At 38.5% G+C, this 27,142-nt stretch overlaps 1 protein-coding gene across 2 annotated transcripts; it reads left to right on the forward strand.

Moving 5' to 3' along the window:
• Window positions 1-9,544: 9,544 nt before the first annotated feature.
• Window positions 9,545-26,005, forward strand: LOC108700178 (hypoxanthine-guanine phosphoribosyltransferase). Of its 2 annotated transcripts, XM_018233123.2 has the most exons (9): window positions 9,545-9,714; window positions 12,359-12,465; window positions 15,952-16,135; window positions 17,838-17,903; window positions 19,225-19,242; window positions 20,726-20,808; window positions 21,818-21,864; window positions 22,905-22,981; window positions 24,626-26,005. In XM_018233123.2, exons 1-9 carry the CDS (start codon window positions 9,694-9,696, stop codon window positions 24,671-24,673), a joined length of 651 nt encoding a protein of 216 aa, XP_018088612.1. In that variant the 5' UTR covers window positions 9,545-9,693; the 3' UTR covers window positions 24,674-26,005. The 2 variants fall into 2 exon arrangements, with proteins under 2 accessions (XP_018088612.1, XP_018088613.1); XM_018233124.2 differs by lacking the exon at window positions 19,225-19,242.
• Window positions 26,006-27,142: the final 1,137 nt, after the last annotated feature.

Genomic DNA, 27,142 nt, shown 5'->3' on the forward strand with positions numbered 1-27,142 from the left:
ATTAAATTAAACTTATTACCTCCCTAAACTATTACCTCTAAATTAAATTAAAGTAAAGTCTGTGAATAATGGCCTTATAGTGTATAATATGCCATACCATATGTAATACACAACTTCCATTAATATTTTCATTTTTTTTTCTATATAAATATACATACATACATACATAAATACATATACACACACACACACACACACAAAATAAGTAGAGCCACATGACCTACAAAAAAGTGTCCTTATTTCTTTTATTTGATCATGTTCCCTGATGTTTAGTTTATGTGGGCAGTTTATTTTGGGCTTACATTGTAAGTACTGGCAGCTTTCATATCCATTCCCAGAGAGGTGTTGGCCTAGAAGTTATATGATGAGCCTATGTGATGCTATAGAACCTGGTTCAATTCCTCTGTGACCCCTGACAAATAATATAATCTCCTGGCATACGGGGACATTTATTATAGGTTGAATTTTGAATTCATTCAACACGATTCAAGTATTTTCTCTGAAAAAAACTTTTATGTCAGGAAGGCTTCTAAAATGCCCAAATCTGTCCCTGGACATCTCCCATTGTCTTATACATGAACGCTGCAGGTTTTAGGTGGTGAATAGTCCAATTTGAGTTTTTAAAGGGCCAGAGTATAATAAATCTCAAAAATTTTAATTAAAACTCGAATCGAGTTTGGATAATTTACAATTTAAATTTGAAAGTTTTGACCATAATAAAAAATTTAAGCATTGGAATTTTCAATTCGACCCTTAATAAATCTGCCCCTTAGGGCAAGGCCAGACGTGGCGTTTTTACGGTGCAATTTTAAAAATGCTCCGTCAGACGTAAACACGCCACTGAAACCACACGCGACATTTGCTTTTCATGCGTTTTTCAGCACGTAGGTTTCTTTTCCATACATGCACTTCTCATTGTTCTCGTTCCCCATAATTCCGCTGGCTGGAAATAGAAAAGCTGTTTAGAAATAGAAAAACTATTTACATGCAAAATGGAGCAGGAATGATCGTCAATCCGCAACGTAATTACATCACTGGCCTAATATGCCGTAAATATGTATATGCGTTAGTGATGTGCGGGCCGACCCGGGACCCGCGGTCAAATGCCGACTTCCGGGTTCCAGTTTTATAGTGTCGCATCTGCTCGCCCCGCACCTTTTGTGACGTCGTCGGGAAGGGCAGCGCGGGTCTATAAAAGGACCCCCGGAAGCGGGTGCGGGCGGGTGCGGGCGGGCGCGGGTATTAGCAGGGCGGGTAAGGGTCGGGTGTGGGTCAGGGAAACCCTGACCCGCACATCACTAATATGCGTCATTTATCTTGCGAGAATTTGGACGCGATATTTCAAATATGCTGCATAATTACCTAAAGTGTGGTTTCAAACGTGCAGATCCCATAGAGTCTATTGATTTGGTAGTTTCTTGACATATTGGTGTTTCTGCTGAAAAACGCCATTACTGGCGTCCTGTGGCGGATTTCGGCTTGCAAGCGCCCTGTGAGAATTGCCATAGTGCGTTTTCCATTATTTTCAGTGGTAGTGCAGTTTAAAAGTTTTGCAACGTAAAAACGCCATGTCTGGCCTTGCCCTTAGTGTACCTATTTTGTCTGTGTTGATTGTTGCAAAAATAATAAAACTGATGTAAAGCTCTGAGTCTCCTGGGAGAAAAGTACTATGTAATGAATTCCACTTCCTTGTAATGAAAAGTAATCACTGTAAATGACAGCTGGTATGTATTAATAAACCGGCTCACCATAAAACGGGATTTAGAAACAATCACTTTGCATTAAAACCTATGACTCTATTTAGTAAAACATGACTATACACACATGGCTTTCTACATCTGAATTTGTTTTTGTACGGCTGAAGAATGCCCAACTGTTTTATGGTGCGGGGGACAAGGCTTGAATCTGATCTTTTTATTCCTAATGAGGCCACCGAGCAGCAGTCCTGTAATAATATTCATGATATTCTCACCCTTCCTGAAAATTCCCCAGCTTTCAGCCTCTCACAGGTGATTCACTACTTATTATTAACTGCAATCAGTCCAGATAGTCATTTTGTTACCTGTCCCCTGGATGTCAGTGGGAATTAGTCCCTCATAAAACACATTTGCTAAAGTGCCTTAAAATGTAAATATATGTATTTGTATATTCTTGACAAGTGTAATAAGGCTAGTGAGATAATGTTGATGTTCTGTACTGTACCTCATGGTATTTACTGTATTTGTAATGGTAATTCTTCTAGTTAGGCATGAACTCATTTATTCTCGGTATGTAACATTTACATGCATTCAATTTTACCATTGTTTTCTAAAGCTTAAAGGGATACTGTCGTGGAAAAATATGTTTTTTCCAAAACACATCAGTTAATAGTGCTGCTCCAGCAGAATTCTGCACTGAAATCCATTTCTCAAAAGAGCAAACAGATTTTTTTATATTGAATTTAAATCTGATATGGGGCTAGACATTTTGTCAGTTTCCCAGCTGCCCCAGTCATGTGACTTGTGCCTGCGCTTTAAGATGGAATTACTTTCTAGCAGGCTGTTATTTCTCCTACTTAATGTAACTGAATCAGTCTCAGTGGGACTTGGCTTTTACTATTAAGTGCTGTTCTTAGGTGCTGCTGGGGGGGGAGGGGGTGATATCACTTCAACTTGCAGTAAAGAGTGATTGAAGTTTATCAGAGCACAAGTCATATGACTGGGGGCAGCTGGGAAATTGACAATATGTCTAGCCCCATGTCAGATTTCAAAATTGAATATAAAAAAATCAGTTTGCTCTTTTAAAAACGGATTTCAGTGCAGAAATCTGCTGGAGCTGCACTACTTGAAAAAAACATGTTTTCCCATGACCGTATCCCTTTAAGTTGATATATATATATCTTGTACGTTTCAATAGTGATTGCTACAACATGTTTCTGGGAAACTTACTGTTATACAAAAAGTATGAATTGTAACAGAATTGATTCATTTGATAAAGTAGGTATTATAGTGACACAACCATTTGACATTGTATTATAATTTTTTCCATGGCTCTACTGCTTTTAAACCTATGGTAATGGTGACCTTTTTCTATTAAAAATGGCTGTAAAAGAGTAACCCCATGTGCTTGTTTTATTCTAATAACACAGTCGATTTCAGTCGGCATTTAATGAGCTCCAATTACATATTCATTATTAAAGGGCAGATTTATCAAGGGTCGAAATGGAAATTCGAATTTTCACGTTTTTTATGGTTAAAACTGTCAAATTCGACTAGGGAGTTATTCAAATTAAAAAAAAAATTTATTTGATTTTGGATATTTATCATACTCAGGCCCTTTAAGAACTCGAATTTGACTATTCACCCCCTAAAATCTGCCAAATTGCATTTTGAAGAGATACTGACATCAGAAAATAACCTTTTTTTATTATTTATCATAACATTATCTTTGAGTGCCATTTATAATTTTTAGGGATGCACCAAATCCAGGATTCGGCTCGGGATTCGGCCTTATCCTTGTGCCTGGCCGAATCGAATCTAAATTTGCATATGTAAATTATGGGCAGGTAGGGAAATCACGTGACTTTTCGTTAGAAAAGAAGAATCTTTTCCACTTTGTCCTTTTCCTGACCCTAATTTGCATATTTTTAGTGTCAGTATCACTTTAAGTCAATGGGATAGGCCCAGGGTTGTTTTTTTGGGTTGTTTGCAGCCTTCCTCACATTCGTGTCGAGTCAAATTGAGTTTTTAAAATTCGAATTGAATTCAGTTTTCGGGTCGATTACATTTAGTCTAAAAGATTCAATTTTTTAAAATAAATTTCAATTGGTCGAATTTCATATTTAGGGGAGTTTTAAAAATAACTCACATGAATTCGAAATTCGACCCTTGATAAATCTTCCCCTAAGTGTAGTGGGTTAGATTTAATGGCATTCACAGGCAATTGGCACTTCTTCATTAAGAATTAGAAATTTGCAAGGGAATGCAGTTAAATGGATAATCTAATTCCTGAAAGTGCAATTTTCAGCTTTAAATGGAAGCAGGCTCATCAGTTAGGGGCAGATTTATCAAAGGTCGAGGTGAATTTTCGAATTGAAAATATTCAATTTTCAAACTATTTTTGTGTACTTAGACTAGGGATTAGTCCAAATTCGATTCAAATTTGCAAAACAATTGAAATTTATCATGAACTCTCTTTAAATATTCGACTTCGACCATTTGCCATCTAAAACCTGCCGTATTGCTGTTTTAGCCTCGGGGGACCTCCTAGAACAGGGGTGTCCAACCTTTTGGCTTCTCTGGGCAACATTGGAAAAAAAATTGCCTGGGGCCACACATGAAATACACAAACACTTTTGATTTGTAGAGTTAAAGGAAATACACCGAAAAGAACTACAATACAAGTTGGATAACCAGATGGAGCTATACACTGGAATATGGGACACCTGGATATTAAACAGACTTATTATTATATTATTATTACTAACTGGACAATGGGCAGAGTCCCCCCTACTCCATAGGTCACCACATTAATAATTAATTAATTAATAATTATTAATGTGACATTATAACAACCTGGCATAGTAAGCCTGTTTCTAACAAGAAGACAGACTGAGGTGGTTAATGTGTCCTGGACTTAGAGAGCACAAAGGGTTATTTCACTCTCATTTTCTCTCTAGTGTTCCATACATTTATTTCTTCATTTCTTTCTTTTTTCCCCTTCTCTTGCTTTTCCTCTCTCCTTCAAGCTGGGCCTCATTCATATCCATCCTGGGCCGCAGGTTGGACACTCCTGTCCTAGAACCTATTTAGAGTCAATTGGTGGACTTTGAAAAAATCGAAGTTTTTTTTGGGAAAAACTTAGAATCGAAATTTGATCGAATGCGCTATTACTTCGATTTGAACGATTTGAATTCGGATCTGAAAACGGACCCAAAAAAACTTCGACTTAATTTCGGTTGGTCTTTTTGAATTAAAATCTCAACGTTTTTTCAATTCGAAATTCGACCCTTTATAAATATGCCCCTTATAGCTGGCACCATATCTCATTCTTGATGATTGTTTGCTGTGCTGAGGTTTGAAGCTACAACACTCCCTGTGTACGGCCATTGTCACTGAATTTGGGTACAGTTAAGGTGGCCATACACGGGCCGATAAAAGCTGCTGACAGACCAAGTCGGCAGCTTATTGGCCCGTGTATGGGGCCCCCGGAAAGTCGGCCAGATCTCGATCGGATGGGACAAAAAATCCCGTCGGATCACGCTCGCATCTGTTCGTTGATGCGGTCCCGCGATCCGACCCCCGTTCCCATGCGTTAGGATCGATCGTTGGGCCCTAGGGCCCACGATCAGATCAGCCCTATATTGCCCACCTCAAGGTCGGCATATCGGGGAGAGATCCTCTCGTTTGGCGACATCGCCAAACAAGTGAATTTCTCAGTGTATGGACACCTTAACAGTCATTCCCATTCTATATTGTAGATTTCAGGCAACAGCTCTCCTGTGTATTGTCCCACATTAAAGGAGTGTCATCGCTACACTAATATGTAAAGATATTCAAAGACTAATTGAGTCATGGTCTTAATGTAAAATCCATATAAAATCTGCCTTTTTCCATTTTGATTTTCATGATATTGTCTTTAGAACCAGCTTTTCAAGAATAAATAGTTTAGTTGGCGAAATAGCGTCTCGGGTTTACTAACATTTCCAACAGTGTCCTATTGCTGTTAAAGGATAACTGAAGTTCTGTTAAATTTAACATTTGAATGGCTACTGAAGAACTAAAAAAAAACCTCAGATGGTAAAAATTTGCAGCGACAATAAAAAAAAAATTGCTGCGTCAAATTTATTGGAACACCTGTTGACTTTAATGCATTTGGACAAAGTGTAAAAACTGCTGTGCGTCAAAATAATTTGGATTCTTCCCCATCACTATTCATATCTATTGTGTATTTTTTTTGGACAAATCATTTCTAAACTAAGCCATCACTTGCCCAGGGCCGCCATCAGGGGGGGACAGGAGGGGACAAGTGTCCCGGGCCTGAAGGGGGGCCCGGCAGTGCTGCATTTTTGAAAGAGCCAGGCCCCCCTTACGAGCGCCCGAGCCGTGCGGCCATTTCTCAGAATGCGGAAGTGCCAAACAGCCGAAGTCCCGAAGCGACAAAAAGATCCGAAGTCCTGAAGCGGCGAAAAGACCCGAAGTCATGAAAGGAGGCGAAGTTGAAGTCCTCAAGCCTTGAGTTCAATACTACTGAACACCAGTTTGTGTTTTGTTGTTTTTTTTTAATCCCCTGGCCACCAATGTATTATTTTAATATTCTATAGGCCCCTGCCACCAATGTTTTTTTTTTTAATTTTTTTTTTTTTAAAAAAATTTAAATTTAAAAAAACACTTTTTTTGAGGCCCCAATTTTTTTAACATAGGCCACCAATGTTTTTTTTTTTCTTTTAAATTTTTTTTTAATTATTTTTTTGGGGGCCTCATTTTTTTTTAACTTATAAGGGAAGGGGGCCCTGACCATCAATAGCTTTTTAAAACTTGTGTGGGGGGGTTACTTTTTTAGGCGCTGATGTCTGTGTGGTCTTTTAACTGTGATATGGAGTGAGGGGGATATGGGGTATTTTGTTGTACGGGGCCCCGTGATTTCTAATGGTGGCCCTGCACCTGCCCATATTGCAGTGAAAGTATTCTTATACTCCCCCATTCAACATGAGTTCAATGAACAGGTCTTGATTTAACAAACTTTTTGCCCATTGTTTTATTGACAAAAATGTATTAATATGTACTGCATAAGTATTTACATGCTGTCAAACAGCCAACTTGTTTTATTGTAAAATCTAATGAAAATTAATTTGGAAAAAAAAAAAAAGAATGACGCACGTTATGGTTTTTAAATGGGGAAGCTACTCCATGTTTAGAAAAAATTGAGTGAAGGCTGCGCTGTTGCACAAGTAATTATATCAGGGGAAAGCAGCACCAAAAATTAGTGGATCCACACTTCCACTGTAAGTAATGTCAGTCAGCAAGAGAGGTGCGCAATAGCCTTATAGATCCTTAAACACAAGCACCTAAAAAGAAAAGAAACTACACATAGAGTAGTACGTTCAGCTCTTCTTAGAAATAACTCAGATGTTAGAACTACTCACATTCACAATCATCAAACAAGAGCGTGTAGATTATTCTTTTTTAGCAGGGTATATGCCGTGTTGCAGCGTGCGATGTTTCTAAAGGGAAGAGACGCTACAGATGGTGAAGAATCGTCAGAGATCCGACTTAGACCCTGCGGGTCCTATGGACTTACCAGACTGCCGTCAGAAGAGAGCGTTGAAAGACTCGCAAATAGATCGCTGGATGCCGGCGTGTTTCCCAGGCGCTGTTTAGACACCGCTCCCTAAGTTCAGACAGCCTCGCTCACACACTGCGCGTCCACAAACACTGCTGTATCTTCTCACACAGTCAGTCGGCTCGCCTCCGGGGCCGTGCAGAGGTTAAATAAGTGATTCCGAAGGGGATTAAATCTATAGCAAACTTTTATTTCATTAACACAAAAGGCCCAACGCGTTTCATATCCTACGATACTTCGTCAGGGGCATCACCCATGTTTGTTCCACACAAGGTAAATAATTAACCAGTGCACAGATAATTCCCCCCTGCATAATGGACTTGTGTTACAACAAAACATGAAGGGAGCCTGGTTGTTTGGTTGTTTATTGGTAATCTAATTATCTACCTCACATGGACCAAAGATAATGGAGCTTCAGATTTCCTGTTTAGCTCAAGAAAGAACTATATTTATAGCTTTTTGTGTTTAAAAGGACAAACAAAAAAGGGTCAGGCCACACTGGGCATTTTGGGGAGATTTGGTTGCCTGGCGAATAATCGCCTCGTTTTTGCGGCGACCAATCTCCCTTCCCTTCGCTGGCTTAAAATGAAAAAACGCCGGCGCTAATCACACGTCGCGATTTGTTTTCTGAAGTCACCCAATTTGGTTTCCACGTGAGGCAACTTCGGAAAATTAATCGCCGCGTGTGATTAGCGCCGGCAATTTTTTTTTTTTTCATTTTAAGCCGGCGCAGAGTCAGGGAAGGCGTTTGGGGAGATTGGTCGCCGCAAAAACGAGGTGATTAGTCGCCAAGCAACCAAATCTCCCCAAAATGCCCAGTGTGGACTTACCCTTATTCCTTGCACTTGTATTCAGCAAGGAAGGTGGTCTATTGCCCATTTAAAGGAAAACTATACCCCCCAAACAATGTAGGTCTCTATAAAAATATATTGCATAAAACAGCTCATATGTAAAATCCTGCTTCATGTAAATAAACCATTTTCATAATAATATACTTTTTTAGTAGTGCTATTTGGCAATCTTAAATAGAAAATTGACATTTTAAAGGGCCGTCCCCTGGGATTGTACGATTTATGTGCACACAAACAAATCAACAAACCATACATGTAAGGTCACATGAGCCAATTAACAGACAGAGTTGTGTCTTTTGCTTCCACACTTCTTCCTGTTACAGTTAGAGTTGTAGTATTTCTGGTCAGGTGATCTCTGAGGCAGCACACAGACCATCACGAAATGGTGGCTCAAGAGATGTAAAAGGGCAAGATTTACTTAAAACATATATTCCAGTTTGGTAAGATTCTTTAATATGCCACGTAATATGATATAAACTATCTATTGCTTTAGTGTTCATTTTGGGGGTATAGTTTCCATTTTGCCTTGTGGTTTATCCTTCAGGTACAAAAAACACTGAAAAATGCTTATATTAAAAATATGTAATAAAAGGTGTTACCTGTTGATTGGTTGCTATGGGTTACTAGGCTTCCAGGAAAACATTTACTTTGAATTACATTAGCCCATTCATTTTTCAGTCAGGTAATAAATGCAGACCTGTTGGAGATTCAGTAAATGTCATTACATCATTCTGAGTTGCTGCTATTTATTGGTGTATGTACAGGTATGGGACCGGTTATCCAGAATGCTCGGAACCTGGGGTTTTCCAGATGACGGATCTTTCCGTAATTTGGACCTTTATACTTTGTCTACTAGAAAATCATGTAAACATTAAATAAACCCAATAGGCTGGTTTTGCTTCCAATAAGGATTAATTATATCTTTGTTGGGATCAAGTATAAGCTACTTTTTTATTATTACAGAGAAAAAGGATTGTTTGGATAAAATGGAGTCTATGGGAGACAGCCTTTCTGTAATTTGGAGATTTCTGGATAATGGGTTTCCAGATAACAGATCCCATACCGGATAACTGCTTTTTCCCACCTTTGTGAAATGGTAATGCCATCGTTATTAAAGGGGTCCTGTGAGCCAGATACAGACAGCCATATAATAAATAGGACTCAATCTTCCTGGAGGGGTTCAGGAATATCCCAAAGTGCAGCAGAATCATTTGCCTATGGATTGTGGATAAGAGGCAATTGACTGGCAGTCACTTCTTTCAGTTGTAGCCACACCACACATCATCTTTAAAACATTGAAATCGTTGAGACAGAATTGTATTTATTTTTTTGGAGGAACTTGATGTAGTCGTGAGTCCGCTGGTGATGCTACAGGAAGTTCTCGTGTGCCAATGTCCCGCGGAGCAGTGAGATTAGTGATCAGGCTCCACCTCGCGTCCCTACACCACGTGCGTGAGCTGCAGGTTGCGGTGCTGCCGGGGACGGGGGAAGACTGGTCGTACGTCGGACACAGGCTCCAGACATGGCGAGCCCCTGTATTGTGGTGAGTAAGGAGGCCGGTAAGGCACAGTTCTAGCTAGTAGTGTAGGTGACATGGGGACAGGATGCTTTGGCTGTGAGTGACAATGACTCCATGGCAACCAGAAACTAAGCGCGCTTCTCCTCACTTTGTCCAAATACTGTGCCCCGAGCAAGCCTGCAAGGGAGGCAATGAGGTTTGTGAGGAGACTGTAGCTCGGAAGGCTACGCATGTCCGCTATAATCTGGTAGCCGGAGGCTAATGCCGCAGGACGTGTTGGAAAGGAAGACACTGCAGCGGCTTAGCCCCCGGGCAGATCAAGGGTTAATAGCCCTGCTTCTCTGATCACGTGAGACACGCGCCTGTTCTGCCTATTGGCTGTGGTGCATTTCTGCCCTATGAAGCATGGCTTCTCCTGTAGCTTCTCCTCTACCCCTGTCAGTTCCCTTATGTATGTGTGTAATTATGTACAGTTTATGTGCCCTTGTGTATATGTGCCCTTATGTATATGTGCCATTATGTACAGTATATGTGCCCTTATGTAGATGTGCCATTATGTACAGTATATGTGCCCTTATGTATATGTGTAATTATGTACAGTATATGTGCCATTATGTACAGTATATGTGCCCTTATGTATATGTGTAATTATGTACAGTATATGTGCCCTTATGTATATGTGCCATTATGTACAGTATATGTGCCATTATGTATATGTGTAATTATGTACAGTATATGTGCCATTATGTATATGTGTAATTATGTACAGTATATGTGCCATTATGTACAGTATATGTGCCCTTATGTATATGTGCCATTATGTACAGTATATGTGCCCTTATGTATATGTGCCATTATGTACAGTATATGTGCCCTTATGTACAGTATATGTGCCCTTATGTATATGTGCCCTTATGTATATGTGCCCTTATGTATATGTGTAATTATGTACAGTATATGTGCCCTTATGTATATGTGCCCTTATGTATATGTGTAATTATGTACAGTATATGTGCCCTTATGTGTTATTTTTCCGCATTGTTTCTTTGCTAACATTTTATTTCCCTGGTTACAGCTTCTACATGCTCAACTTGGTGGTTACTTACAATACTCTCTGCCACCAGAGCCTAATATTTGACCCAAAGTAAGAATTTATTTTTTTGTCTCAGAGCCCTAACTTGCAAGTGGTAACAAAAAGACCCCTTTTTCCTGGTTACCATCAACCATTACAACCACTCATTAAAGGACTAAGAAGTAGATCTGAGCTTTGTGCAAACTAATACTAAAGCCAAAAATTCAGATGATGCCATGTAAGTTTTTATTTAAAGAGACAAATTTTATTATTTAAAGAGACATAAAACACAGTGATAAAGTCCTATACAGGGATTATTATGCATTTTCACCTAATTACATTACACTTAATCAGCCGTGGGGATAAAGGCTTTTAATTCTAGCTGCAGGAGCAAAGAATGTGGAGCCAGATTTTACACTGGTCAGGTGGGATTCTCATTAGCGGATTATTTTGAATATTGATGTAGCTCAGTGATCAATAACCAGTGGCTAGCGAGCAAGATGTTGCTCTCAGTGGCCTTAAAGCAGGGACATCTTTCTGAATTCGAGGCTTGGATGCAATTTTTGGTTTCATAAAAACCAGATGTACTCCCAAACAGAGCCTCCTGTAGGCTGCCAGTCCAAATCAGGTCTGGACTGAGAATTAAAATAGGCCCTGGCATTTCAGGTACACAGAGGCCCAATCAGCCCACACAGAGGCCCACCAGCCCACTAAATAGTGACTTTCCAAGGCAACTTATAGCAGCCCCTCTGGCATTTGCCAGAACCCACAGATTGCCAGTCTGGGCCTGGTCCAAATAGATATTTATCACAGCCCTTATTTGGCACCCCGGGGATATTTCCATGCTCGTGTTGCTCCTCAACTCTTTTTACATTTGAATGTGGCTCATGGGTAAAAATGGTTAAAGAAACCATAACACAAAAAAATTAATTGAATGGCTGCCCCCATGGCTACACAGCAGCTTGATTATATAAACTATATTTGTGTTCCTAAAGCAAAACACCAGTTTTACCAGTGCAGGGTAACATTATATTATATTGTCATTCATTTAAAATACTTTAATTTCTCGTGTCACTGTTTCTTTAAGGATCCATAATGCAGCTGCCGGAAGAGCTAAGGAGAATTTTCATATTTATTTAATATGTTACACAAATGAGTGAAGTGTGGTTGATTAGTGTAGTGTCCCTTTCATTTTAAAGAGATACAGTCCAGCATCAACAGGTCCCAGTGTTTTGCCGGTCAATTTAGGTACCTTTGAAATGCCGGGGAAATACTGATATGAAATACTGGTGCTAAACTAGCTGTCATGTAAGTTTGTGGGCTGTGCTACACACCAGGCACTGTTTCGACACTGCATTACTTTAAACTCCCATCATGTGCAGATAGGAAGATCCAGTTGTCAGTCTGTAGAACCTAAGCCCCTGACACTTCTTGTATATTTGATTTAGCTTAGCGCTTTGTGTTTCATCAGCTCTTCTATTTTTTTTTTTTTTTTAAGTTCCAGATTGTTGATTTACCTGTGAATGTGGTTATTGTGAAGCGTGTTTAACTGGTGAAAGTTGGTTTATTCAAGTTTACTCTGCCTTTACCTTCCAGATTCAGGATGATGAACAGGGGTATGATCTTGACTTATTCTGCATTCCTAAACACTACGCCGCCAGCCTGGAGAAAGTTTACATTCCACATGGGCTTATAATGGACAGGTTGGTTAAACTGGAATGCATTTACATTTTAAAGAACACACCGTTTTTATAGCATCTAATCAGCTGCAGTACAAAGTACATACTGTGGAACCAAAATTTTACATCCCCTGATTTTGTTTTCCCTTACATTGTTATTTTATGGTCCCACCTATATTATGCATAATTTCCCTGATTTTACATTTTCCTGGATTTTACACCATTTTTTTCTGGTCCCCTGAAATACATAAAATGGGGGTTCTACTGTATTCAGAGACTGTCATGGAGTATTGAAATCATGTGACCTGTAGTGGCCTGAGTTACTGTAACATTTCTGAAACACTTTCTTGAAACTGTCTGTGTCCTTGGGAGAAGAATTTCACAACTTCCCAGCTCTCTCTGTATTTTGTGAAATTTTCCTGTTCATCTAACGGGTAAACCCACTTCCAGGCCTAGCCGCACATTACTGGTTAAAGAAAACCAATACCCCCAAAATAAATACTTAACCAACAGATACAGGTATGGGATCTGTTATCTGGAAACCCGTTATCCAGAAAGCCCTGAATTACGGAAAGGCTGTCTCCCATATACTCCATTTTATCTACAGTAAATAATCCGAATTTTAAAAAGTGATTTCCTTTTTCTCTGTTATAATTAAACAGTACATTGTACTTAATCCAAACTAAGATATAATCAATCCTTATTGAAAACAAAACCAACCTATTGGGATTATTTAATTTTTACATGATTTTCTAGTAGATTTAAGGTACAAAGATCCAAATTACGGAAAGAACCGTTATCAGGAAAACCCCAGGTCCTGAGCATTCTGGATAACATACCTGTACTTTTGATCATATAAAGTGGTCTATTAAAGAATCTGCCCAAACTGGAATACAAATATCAATAAATATTGCCCTTTTAGATTTTTTTCCCTTGAGCCACCATTTTGTTATATTCTCTGTGCTGCCTCAGAGATCACCTGACCAGAAATACTGCAGCTCTAACTGTAACAGGAAGAAGTGTGGAAGCAAAAGACAAAATGTTGGCACATGTGACCTAACATGTATATGTGTCCTTGGTTTGTTTCTTAAAATGACAATTTTCTATTTATGATTACCCAATGGCACTTACTACTTAAAAAAGTATATTATTATGAAAATGGTTTATTTACATGAGCTGTTTTAATGTGATATCTTTTCATAGAGACCTACATTGTTCTAGGGTATAGAACTATACCCCCATGAATACTTGAGCAACAGATTAATTGGCTCATGTGACCTAACAAGTATGGTTTGTTTGGCATGTTTGTGTGCACAGTGAATTCTATGATCCCAGGGGACGGCCCTTATTTTTTCTATTCATGATTACCCAATGGCACATACTACTAGAAAAGTATATTATTATGAAAATGGTTTATTTACATGAAGCAGGGTTTTACATATGAGCTGTTTTATGCAATAGCTTTTATAGAGACCTACATTGTTTGAGCGGTATAGTTTTCCTTTAAGGTATAGATGAGAAAAATGAACACATCTGTAGTGTACTGATAAATTCTTTTTCAGCTTTGGTTCAGTGAATAGGGTTTATGTTGAACATACTATGCAATAAAAACACATTTCCAGGCCACTGAGAGCCTCTTCCCCCTCCCCCCCAGCTACAACCAATTAGACTAATGCCAGATAGTGCCAGATTTTCAGCCAGATGGTGCTGCAATAAGCAGACTGAGAATCAGCCCGATCATGCGGGTATTAGTCTCCTAATCTCGGCCTGCATATTTCACCATTCCATTTTCTAGCCTAACCTGGAATCAGCCTTAGGCTTTTTGGTAAAGAACAGCTAATTTATAGAGGGCTTGGACCAGTGATTTGCTTTGATTGTGCTTAAATGGGACCTGTCACCCCCAAATTGTTTCTCCCCACCAGAGGTGCAGTTTAATATAGCCTGCACTCTGGTTGGGGAGACAGAAGTTTGTTTTTATTTCTTTTTTTTAAATGTCTTTATTTATGGAAATTTCCAGAAAAATAGCATATACGGAACATGACATGTCGTATTGAATTACATCAATGAAAGTACAACCGAGGTATGAAAGTATTAATCAGTTACACAATGGAACCCCTCTCTGTACAAATACATCGTGCTGGCAGTAGTCAACATAAAGAAATTGGGACATGGCCCCATAGAATTTGAATAGAACATAATAGAGGGGTGAACGTGTATATTCGGACGGCCAGTGAACGCAGCCGAAACATCAAAGATGTAATGAAGGCACAACAGTAAGTAACCAGGGAATAGAAAAAGTAGGTATTCCTAGAACTATGTTTGAGGTTGCTCCTTCTGCTAAGGTAATCTCCAATTCTTTGTGCCAAGCTTTGATATATTTAGATCTGTGAGATTAGCTGGAGAGATCATATTACGGTACAGTAGAGAGACAGCCTTAGGGGTGAAAGAAGGATTGGTGCACCACCTCTCAAAGTAGGTCTGAGTGGGTGCTTCGGGATCCCTCAGAGACCAACATTGCTGTGCCCAGTGTAGAAGTTGGGTAGCCCTAAAGATCTCAGAGTCGGGGATATCATAGTTCTCTTTTAAATAAGACATTAAAAAGGGGCCTCTGACTGTGAGAATGTTATAAACTCTAAGCAACCGATTCGCGGACCACCAGCTAAACGAGCGGGCCTGTAACCCAGGAAGGAAAGATGGGTTGCGAACTATTGGAGCAACCGGGGTATGGGGAGAGACCAGTTTGTATAATGTAGCATTCTGGTCCCATAACCCTAGGGTTTGCTGTAGGCTAGGGCTTAATACCTGCGGTCGCTTGGACGGGGGCGTCCAGAGCAGTGCTTCGGCTGATACCCCCTGTGAGCGGCCACATTGTATTGGGCACATAATGAGTGCTTCTCCCGGTGTGCTTATTATGTGACTTCAAATGAGTGAAAACTGTGCCACAAAGTCTCCATGCCACAATGGCTGCTTGCATTGGGAACTCCCTCCCGCTAAGCAGAAGTTTATAAGTAGAGGAGGGAAATTTTTTGAACAATTATAAGTATACTCCTCTATACACCTTTTTTCAGCACACACAAACTATTACAAATACATATTATATGCTGAAACTAATTGACAGTTCACATTTATAAGGCTTTCCAGATATGAACAGGCTATGTTTAAATGAGAAATGCCTTGACCCCCTCCACTACTCACTTCACTGCCCCCCCCCCCAAGCTCCCTGCCCACAATATTTATTCATTTTAGGGCATTTAGCAGGGCAGCAAAAGGGAGACTTCTAAAAAGAATAAATAACTTGGGGGCGGCAATGGAGAAGGGTGGAGGGGTCAAGGGTTTAGTTTTCCTTTAAAAGTAAAAGGGGTCTCTTTTTGACCCAAGGAGGTCACCAGCCTGTAGGGAGATAACAAGGGTTCCAGCAAACTGAAATAAGCTTGAGGTTCATTTTTTTTATGTGTAGAATGTTAACATATGTTGGAAATTTTGCTAAATTCAGTTTTTTTTCCAAAACAGGACTGAAAGGCTGGCCCGAGATATAATGAAAGACATGGGAGGACACCACATTGTAGCATTGTGTGTGCTGAAGGGTGGCTATAAATTCTTCGCTGATCTACTTGACTACATTAAAGCACTTAATCGTAACAGTGACAAGTCTATCCCTATGACCGTAGATTTTATCAGACTGAAAAGTTACTGTGTGAGTATATCAGATACAACATTCTTATTGTATCTACAGGGCTTGATTATTTATCCACTCTACATTTTCATACTGGTTTGTGTAGGGATCCCTATGGCTGTAACTATTGTGTGTTTCAGAGCATTAAATAGCACAGGTAATTCATACATTAATTTATGCAATGTGTTCATAGGTGGACAAGGGGGTCAGTGAGGAAACTCTGCAGTAGTAAGAACCAGTTTGAAGGGGTTGTTCACCTTTGAATTAACAATGATGTAGAGAGTGATATTCTGAGACAATTTGCAATTGGTTTTCATTTTGTATTCGTCGTGGTTTTTGAGTTATTTAGCTTTTAATTCAGCAGCTCTCCAGTTTGGAAATTCAGCAATCTGGTTGCTATGGTGCAAATTACCCGAGCAACCATGCACCGCTTTAAATACGAGACTGGAATATGAATAAGAGATGGACTAAATAGAAAGTCGAGTAATAAAAAGCAGTAATAGTACCTTTACAGAGCATTTGTTTTTTAGATGGGGTCAGTGACCCACATTTGAAAGCTGGAAGGAGTCAGACGAAAAAGGCAAATAATTAAACTATAATAAATAATTAGTGAAGACCAATAAAAAGTTGCTTACAATTGGCCATTCTATAACATACTAAAAGATAACCACCCCTTTAAACAGAATTTGTGTGCTGTGCCACATCTTTTTTGGCAAGATCAAAGGCATCCATCAGGAAAGAGCTTTAATGCTGTTGTTACTCCTCAAGGGTATAGAAGTCACAAGGGCATTTCAGTACATGCAATGTCTAATTATCTTTGTTGTGTACTGACTTTATTACTTCGTTGACAATGACCGTCCTGCATTATGTTTCCATGGGTACTGTCCTTCCCTTATATGTAATTAAAGGAACTAAGTTAACTCATAGCAACCAATAAGATGTTTGCTTTTAAACTGATGGATCAGTATATGCGCCCTACTGATTGGTTGCTATGGGTTACTGCTCCTTGGGCAAAACTTAGTGCCTTTTATTACATATGGGGGGTGGACAGCAACTGATTTCTTTTTAAACTGCCTTGGTGCATGGAAAAATATAGAAAAAACAACCAGCATTTAAAAGAATTTTTGTATTATGTGAACATGTATGCACAACCAAAAAAGTGGTCCCTATCTGGGAACTTTCTTGAGGTACCTATACACGTGTGCAATCATATTATATTCCCTCCTCCCATTGAGTGATGGTGACGTTATATTAACCCTTACTGCATGTAATATACAATTAATATTAATGTAACATAAAATCACATGAAACTTATTCAAAATAGGTGCTATGATGCTACTAAGATAGTGCTATGATGTCAAGAGTGATGCAATAAAAGTGAATTAGTGCTAAATAAATGAATATAATTATAAATACATCATGCTATCCCTGTATTTGTGGTCTAGTAGAAAGATTAGTAAAATATTGGAGGGGGGGGGGGTGTAGAAAAGCACCAAACTATGCCATGTTAATGCTGTTGTATGTCTTGGTAACAGAGCTATAAAATGGTTTATTGATTTTATGCAAATGTGTAGCCAAGTATAAAATGATGGTTTAATAGGAAAGAATGCAAATAATGTCAATTAGTCTCTGCTTTTTACAATATGTTATTTTTATCTAATCTCGTTTCTGCTATTTTGACTGGCACACTTGGGTATCAATATTGATTTATTTTTATTGGCAGAATGATCAATCAACGGGAGACATCAAGGTTATTGGAGGGGACGACCTCTCCACCTTGACAGGCAAGGTAGTATGCTCTTTGTATCAGTTATTGGGAACATTTAGCAAAACAAATGACATAGTAGTTTTTCGTTTTCTTGTAAGAAATACACAGATCTCTGTTGGCATTCTCCTACTGGGACTGACTACAAAGTATCAGTCCGGCTCTGCTTACAACCAGTATCATGCAGGTGATTTGTGCTGGAGTTGATACTATTCTCTGTGTTAATGATGTTGTACATGACATTTCTCTCCATACTGGCCAATAAAAGCAAATAATTACATCATTTCTATTTGTATTTAAAACAAAAAGAATTGTTTCCATATATACAATCAGTTAGTCCAAGCAGAAAATGTATATATATTTATGTGTGTGTGTATATGATGAAGAAATATTCACTGGCACATGTGGCAGATACAAGAAGGGTCAAGCCCTTGCAATTTATTATTGAAAAAAGCAACATTTCAGGGCAACAATGCTTGACAAAGGGGTGTTACCTTTTTTTTTTTTTTGCTTTTTTTCACTAACTTGCAAGGGATTGACCCTGCTTGTATCTGCCACAAGAGCCAGTGAATTTTTCTACCTATTGGATAAGGAGGGGGCACCGGGCTTATAGTAAAATGAAGGCCAGGGTGTGCGGGTTTAGATACATTTTGTTGTATATATGTATGAAAGCATTGGATGCCTAAGGGCTCTTACACACGGCCGTTCCGACCTGCGCTCCCCTGCGTTCCGTTTGTTGGCGTTCAGCCGCAGGGGAGCGCAGGAATAGACGCAAGTAATGATTTGAAATGGGGCTGTACTCACTCAGGCGCTTGTAGGCGCCGAACGCAGGAAAAATGCAGCATGTTGCGTCTGAACCTGCGTTCGGCGCCTACACGCGCCTGAGTGAGTACAGCCCCATTTCAAATCATTACTTGCGTCTATTCCTGCGCTCCCCTGCGGCTGAACGCCAACAAACGGAACGCAGGGGAGCGCAGGTCGGAACGGCCGTGTGTAAGAGCCCTTATGCACTTAATGGGGAAACTGCCCTGGTGCTAACAGAATATGTAAATATAAATTTAAAAAATCTGTTGCACATAACAGGGTCTTGCAAAGAAGTTCCCACACTTCATTCATTTAACCAATCGACGTTTTAATCCTCACAGGAGTCTTTATCAAGATACTGATTTGGTTAAATAAAGTGTGGAAACTTCCTTGCAAGAGACCCTGTTGTGTGTAACAGCTTTTTTCATTTGTGTGTATATATATATATATATATAACAAACAAAACAATGCGCCAGTTGTATTTGTGAATATATTATCAGATAACTAATTTTTTGTTTGTTTTTTTTTGTTTTGTTAATAGAATGTTTTGATTGTTGAGGTGAGTATATTTGCACGTGTATTGACCAGTATTTAACACATTACAGTGACCTTTGTAGTATGTACATTGTGTACAGAAGTATTACAAATATCAGTCCATATCTGATGCTAAAAAAACAATGATAAATCCCAATATTTATTCCTCAGGAATGTGGCGTTTTGCTCATTGTGGTGGTCACATTCCAATTTTCAGTTATATTTAGTATTTGATAAGAACTATTGTTGCCTCACGAGGAATCTTCGGACGACTTTGGAAAACAAAGCGCCGCCTGTGCCTTCCCCCAGGCGATTTTCATTTTAGCCGGCAGAGAGCAGGCAGTTCGGAGAGATTGTCGACAATATCCCCGAAGAGGAGGAGATTTGTTTCTGGGGCGACTAATATCTCCGATCTGCTCGTGTGGCCAGACCCTTAAAGGACAAGGAAAGGCAAAAAAATAAAACCCAATTTTTACTTTCTTTAAAGGGATCCTGTCATCGGAAAACATGTTTTTTTTAAAAAACGCATCAGTTAATAGTGCTGCTCCAGCAGAATTCTGCACTGAAATCCATTTCTCAAAAGAGCAAACTGATTTTTTTATATTCAATTTTGAAATCTGACATGGGGCTAGACATTTTGTCAATTTCCCAGCTGTCCCTGGTCATGTGACTTGTGCCTGCACTTTAGGAGAGAAATGCTTTCTGGCAGGCTGCTGTTTTTCCTTCTCAATGTAACTGAAGGAGTCTCAGTGGGACATGGGTTTTTACTATTGAGTGTTGTTCTTATATCTACCAGGCAGCTGTTATCTTGTGTTAGGGAGCTGCTATCTCGTTACTTTCCCATTGTTCTTTTGTTTGGCTGCTGGGGGGGGGGTGATATCACTCCAACTTGCAGTACAGCAGTAAAGAGTGATTGAAGTTTATCAGAGCACAAGTCACATGACTTGGGGCAGCTGGGAAATTGACAATATGTCTAGCCCCATGTCAGATTTCAAAACTGAATATAAAGAAATCTGTTTGCACTTTTGAGAATTTCAGTGCAGAATTCTGCTGGAGCAGCACTATTAACTGATTCATTTTGGGGAAAAAAAAAAAATTCCCATGACAGTATCCCTTTAATGAAAAAGAAACCTATCTCCAATATACTTTAATTAAAAAATGTGCACCGTTTTGATAAGAAACCTGACTGTATACAGTGAAATTCTCCCTTCATTTACTGCTGTGGATAGGAATTGTCAGATGGTCCCTAACTGCTGAGCAGGGAAACAACCATACTTATGAACAGCAGGGGAACCCCCGCCTTACTTACCAGCCATGCAGAATTCAAGCAGCTTTGTTTATGATGATCCCTAAGCAGCCCAGACCACACTGAGCATGTGCAGGGTCAGGCAAAGATGTTTAACAAAGTTACAAGATGACAGCCCCCTGTCATCTTGTAACTTTGTTAGTTAATGTACTGTATTTTGCACACAGAGTGAGGAAGACAGGATATTTTTTTTTCTCCTTAGGATATAATTGATACAGGAAAAACAATGAAGACTTTGCTTGCTATGCTCAAGAAGTACAACCCAAAAATGGTTAAAGTTGCCAGGTGAGGTTGAATTTAATCCGCTTTATTTAAATACAGCAAAGAACCTTGTTGTGCCCCATATCATTGCCTTCCTTTGTTGTTAGAATTTCCTAAAAACAATCTGAATGGGAGGGGTGAAGAATATGGCTTTAGTATTAGTATTGTGTCAACCTGTAATTTCACTTTCCTTCAGTCTCTCATGGCAGCACACACAATTACACATGATTGGCACATGTTATATGTTATGTGTGGCAGTTGCACAGAATGTGAAGAAGCAGGAATTGTCGGACACTTCACCCCCCATGGGAGATGATATTTCAGTGAAATACAATGTTAAAGGAGAAGGAAAGGCTAAAATTAAGTAAGATTTATCAGAAAGGTCTATATAAATACACCAGTAAACCCTCAAAGTAATGCTGCTCTGAGTCCTCTGTCAAAAGAAACACTGAATTTCTTCTCTTCTATTGTGTAAACATGGGCTTCTGTATCAGACTTCCTGTTTTCAGCATACACCTCCAGGGCTAGGGCTTGAGCATGCTCAGTTTGCTCCCCTCCCCCTCTCTTCCCTGCTGTAATCTGAGTACAGAGCTATGAGTGAGCAGGGAGAGACTTAGGCAGGAAGTGATGTCACACCAAGCTAATATGGCAGCTGCTATCCTAAACAAACAAAGAGCTTCTAGAGCTGTTTACTCAGGTATGGTAAAGCATTCAGCAGAATAAATATAGTGTTATAGCTTGCACTATTGTGGCTAATCTATTGGCTTCGGTAGCTTTCCTTCTCCTTTAATTGCATGCAACTTTTCAGTACAGGTTAATATTCCTTGGTAATTCTAATTCCAGTTGATAACAATATTTGATCCCTTTCTGTCCTCTGGTTCTGACATAATAATAATGAAAAAATGTAGCAGAAGTCCATTGTCGTCCGGCTACTGCTACATTGTTTCAGGAGTCAGAGGCAGGAATGTAGAAAATAATGAATCATTTCTGTAATATACATGATGCCATATCTGAGATTTATCTTTTCTACCAGCTTGCTTGTAAAAAGAACTCCACGAAGTGTGGGATACAGGCCAGACTGTAAGTAGTTTAACAGAGTTGCATTTTTACTATTTAAAAAAAAAAAAAAATATTTAAAAAACACGTGCTCCCACTTTATGGGGCAGATTTATCCAGGGTCGAATTAAAAATTCGAAATTCAAATTTTCGAGTTGTTAGGGCCAAACTGTCAAATATGACTAGGGAGTTATTCAAATTCGATTTGAGTTTTATTTAAAAATTTTGATTTTCGAGATTTATCATACTCTGGCCCTTTAAGAACTCAAATTAGACTATTCGCAACCTAAAACCTGTCAAATTGAGAATTGTTTAAATAATGGGAGACGTCCAGGGATCAATTTTGAGTTGTTTGCAGCCTTCCTGACAGTCGAGTTTTATTAAATATAAATTCGAGTTTTCGGGTCGATTCTATTCACCCTACTTTTAAAAATTCGATTTTATTAATACATTTAGATTGGTCGAATTTTAAGTTCATGGGAGTTGTCAAAAGCTTGCATGAATTCGAAATTCGACCCTTGATAAATGTGCCTCTATGGGGCTTATTTATCAAGGGTCGAATTTCGAATTTAAAAAAAACGTCGAAATTCGAGTTTGTAAAGACCAACCAAAATTAAGTCGTTTTTTTTTTTTGTTGAATAGGTTTGTTTTCGATCGAATAGGTCCAAATTCGGCCGAATTCGAATAGTACAAATCAAAGGAATAGCGCATCTGATTCGAAGTTTTTACCAAAAAAAACTTAGATTTTTCAAAACTCCAAATAAGTTCTAGGAGGTCTCCCATAGGCTAAAACAGCAATTTGGTAGGTTTTAGATGGCGAATGGTCGAAGTCGAATTTTTAAAGAGACAGTACATGATTTCGATATTTGAATTTTTTTCAAATGCTTATCGAATTTGGACTATTCCCTAGTTGAAGTACACAAAAAATAGCTCAAAATTCTAATTGTTTTCATTCGATAATTCACCTCGACCTTTGATAAATCTGCCCCCAAATGTTTGATGGTAATTGTTATCTACAAGGACAACTGTGCATTATTTACTTTGTCATTTTTTTCTTTGTCTAGTTGTTGGATTTGAGGTGCCTGACAAATTTGTTGTTGGTTACGCATTAGACTACAACGAGTACTTTAGAGACTTGAACGTAAGTGATTATATCATATTCACATTGTAATTACATGAGCTTGTTGGAAAACACTGCTGGGATTTTGAACTGAATACTAATGTCATATGACTTCCAATTGCTGGACAATAGTTAAAGTTAACGTTTAGTATGTTATAGAATGGCCAGTTCTAAGCAACTTTTATATTGGTCTTCATTATTTCTTTTTTTACAGTTTTTGAATTATATGCCCCTGACTTCTGATTCTTTCCAGCTTTCAAATGGGGGTCACTGACCCCATCTAATAAACAAATGCTCTGTAAGGCTACAATTTATTTTTATTGCTACTTTTTATTACTCTTTCTATTCAAGCCTCTCCTATTCATATTCCAGTCTCTTGTTCAAATGAGTGCATTGTTGCTAGGGTAATTTGGACCCTAGCATCCAGACTGCTGAAACTGCAAGATAAATAACTTAAAATCCACAAATAATAAAAAATGAAAACCAAATGCTAAAATTGTCTCAGAATATCACTCTCTACATCATACTAGAAGTTAATTTAAAGGGCATGTAAAGACAAAAAATAAAATCCCAATTTTACTTTCTTTAATGAAAAATAAATCTATTACTTTAAAAAATGTGTACAGTTTTTATAAGAAACCTGACTGTATGCAGTGAAATTCTCCCTTCATTTACTGCTGTGGTAGGAATTGTCAGACGGTCCCTAACTGCTGGGTAGGGAAACAATCATACTTATGAATAGCTGCTGCCTTACTTCCCAGCCATACAGAACTCAAGCAGCTTTGTTTGTTTCCCTGTAGAGCAGTCGGCGAGTATGTAGAGATTTGTATTGGATTTTATTTTTGCCTTTACATCCCCTTTACTGTTTCCAACTCCAGCTGCAGGGACAAAGATCATGGAGCCAGATTTAAACAGATAAACTGGGATTCTATTTGGAGAATTATTTTGCTGCAGACACTGGTTCTGCAGAGTTGGAGAAAGTTTATATTAAACAATACAACAACTATAAAATCCACATTAGATTACACGACAACACAGGGCCCAGTGCAGTCTCTATATTTTGATTATTAATAAGTCTTGCTGTATCGGCTTCTGTCAGATATTATTTGACTTGTGCTGTTTTGATAGTTTATGATGATCCCTAAGCAGCCCAGACCACACTGAGCATGTGCACAGTCTTGGTCTTGCAAAGAATTTTAACAAAGTTACAAGATGGTGACCCCCTGTAGCCAACTTTGAAAGCATAAATCATTTGTTTGATTAGGCTTGTGGTGCAGTAAATTCATGTTTATGTTTAGTACACAAAATACAACATTTCTTGCCGTATTCTATTTTAGACTTTACTTCCCCTTTAAAGGTGAACAAGAGATTATGCAGTTATTTGTGCTCAAATTAGAATATGCAAATTAGGTTTAGATTATTTAGCCTATTTATCCTTGGCCTGTGGATAAAAGCAGGATCCTATATTAATATTTTTACCTTGACCTTTGATTAATCTGCCCCTAGGAGGGGGGGGGGGTAGAAATGCAGCCATTGAAATTCTATTTATAAAAAGGCACTGTAAAATTGTGGTTTCTCTGTATTCTGCATTTCAGATTTTGGGGAAAATCAAGCCGAACTGGGTACAATTATGTAAATTATTTTTCTTTTTTTTCCCACTTTCAGCATATCTGTGTGATAAGTGAAGACGGTAAAGAAAGATACAAAACATAGACAGAAGCTGTGGAAGTGTTCATTTGCCAGTTTTTAAAGTATATAATGGATTTGCTGCCCCCCCCCCAAAAACCTGTTTGCTTTGTATTTCAGACCTCTTCCTACATGAAAAAAATACAGCTTTCTCTGCAAGTTTGGCAATAGATTTCTAGACTTTTAAGTTTCATAAGTAGAATATACTGTGTTTCTAGGCATTAGAACTGTTATATCAGAATGTAGCATGTTAATGTCCTTCTAAGTAGAAGCCCAAAGGACAATGCAGCACAGTACATGGTTTGGGTCACATCTAGAGGCCCATTCATCAAAGTCACTCAATATTTTCTGTAAAAAAACTCCAACCAAATCCGCATAGGTTTTTTTCACCGTATTTATCAATACACTTTCTTGAAAATTTTGTTGGCGGGGGGAAAAAAAAAGTAATCGTACAAATTTCCACCCGAAACCAATTTTTTCCCCCTGATTTTTACCACGATTATTGCACGAAACCCAGCGCTGATCAAGAAATCTTAGGGACTTCTCCCATTGACTTATTTGCAATTTCAGCAATGCCAGATTTTCGAATTCTGACTTTTTCAATCCTCTGGGTATAATAAATACCGAAAAATTCATTTTATTTTTCACAAACAATTTGGATTTTATACAAAAAAATGGATTTTTGGCATTTGGAGTTTAGTAAGTAACCCCTACATATCTGGGGACTTGTAATGGAATGTTTATTTATGCAAAAGGCAAAAACAGCAGATGAAAAGGAATATGACCCACATCCGCTAGGCTTCTGCCTGTCTGATGTTTTTCTGTAGTGATTTTCTCTTAACTGCATCCTAGTTGGAATTCTTTTATATATTGGGGTGTGTCTATTAAAGGGCCCTTTGCAACTGGAATGAAAAGCAATCTGCATGTGGTTTGAATCAAAAGTATAAGAATTCAAATGAAATGCATCAGTGAATTAGATGGGGTATTAATATGTCTTAGAATTGTTCTGCTGATTCAACAGAATCCTACTGTTTTTTATGCAGAAAAATGTTCCTTTACAAGTCCTATGCTTGCTGGTTCCAGTGGGCTCTTCTACTTGAACATACCTGGAGAGATTCTGTGTCAGTACACTGTTCTGATATAGACTATATGTTGGGAAACTTCCTGTAGGCTTGTTTTTTTTTTTTAAATGTGCATAATTTATTTTTATATATATATATATATATATATATATATATGGTTATATAAATAAATGGTTTTTAGTTCTGGAGCTGCTCGTGTGATAAAGGTATACGGGAGCAAGATGATTACGACGTTAGACTATTTCTTGTTATTAAATTGTAGGAATTCTTTAAAACACATGTTGTTTCTGATATCCTTCTTATAGTTCAGTCCTTATCAGTAGTGGTCACTGTTTAGCTCAGCAACAGATGAGTTAAAGGGATACTGTCATCGGGAAAAAAAGATTTTTTTTTCAAAACGCATCAGTTAATAGTGCTGCTACAACAGAATTCTGCACTGCAATCTGTTTTTCAAAAGAGCAAACTGATTTTATTATATTTATTTTGAAATCTGACATGGGGCTAGACATATTGTCAGTTTCCCAGCTGCCCCAGTTATGTGACTTGTGCTTTGATAAACGTCAGTCACTCTTTACTGCTGTTCTGCAAGTTGGAGTGATATCACCCCCTACCTCCCCCCCCCCTCCCAGCAGCCAAACAACAGAACAATGGGAAGGAAACCAGATAGCAGCTCCCTGACACAGGATAACAACTGCCTGGTAGATCTAAGAACAGCACTCAATAGTAAAATCCAGGTCCCAATGCGACACATTCAGTTACATTGAGTAGGCGAAACAACAGCCGGCCAGAAAGCAGTTCCATCCTAAAGTGCTGGCTCTTTCTGAAAGCACATGGCCAGGCAAAATGACCTGAGATGGCGCCTACACACCAATATTACAACTAAAAAATATACACTTCCTGGTTGAGGAATTACATTTTATATTGTAGAGTGATATATATGCAGTGTAATTTAGAAATAAAAACTACACCCATCACATAGGTACATACCTGTATATGTAATGCTTGATCTGGTATTGAAGCCCACCTTTTGTTCAAAATATAAATAAAGACATTCCATCTCATGTTTGACTTTGAAAATAAGTGTCTGCCTTGCCTGAGAAATGGCAGCAGAGCACCAATGGTTGTCTATGGAGAAACCAAAATGTCCATGTAAGATTGTATCTGATATGGTACAGTCTCTTTTAAAGAATATATAAGGAATATCACCCTATTTATATGTGATTGGGCTATATTTTCCTTTGCTGCCACTTATGGCTGTAGTTTGTTTTTGGCTTTTACCAAAGAATGTTTGTACTGGGTGAAACCATATTTGTATACGAAAGTGTAACGTTTGTAAAATAACAAATTAAAGGGGTGTTCACCTTTAAGTTAACTACTCGTATGTTGTAGAATGGCTAATTCTAAGCAACATTTT

Source organism: Xenopus laevis, chromosome 8S (assembly GCF_017654675.1).
Source record: "Xenopus laevis strain J_2021 chromosome 8S, Xenopus_laevis_v10.1, whole genome shotgun sequence".
NCBI classification, from domain to species: domain Eukaryota; kingdom Metazoa; phylum Chordata; class Amphibia; order Anura; family Pipidae; genus Xenopus; species Xenopus laevis.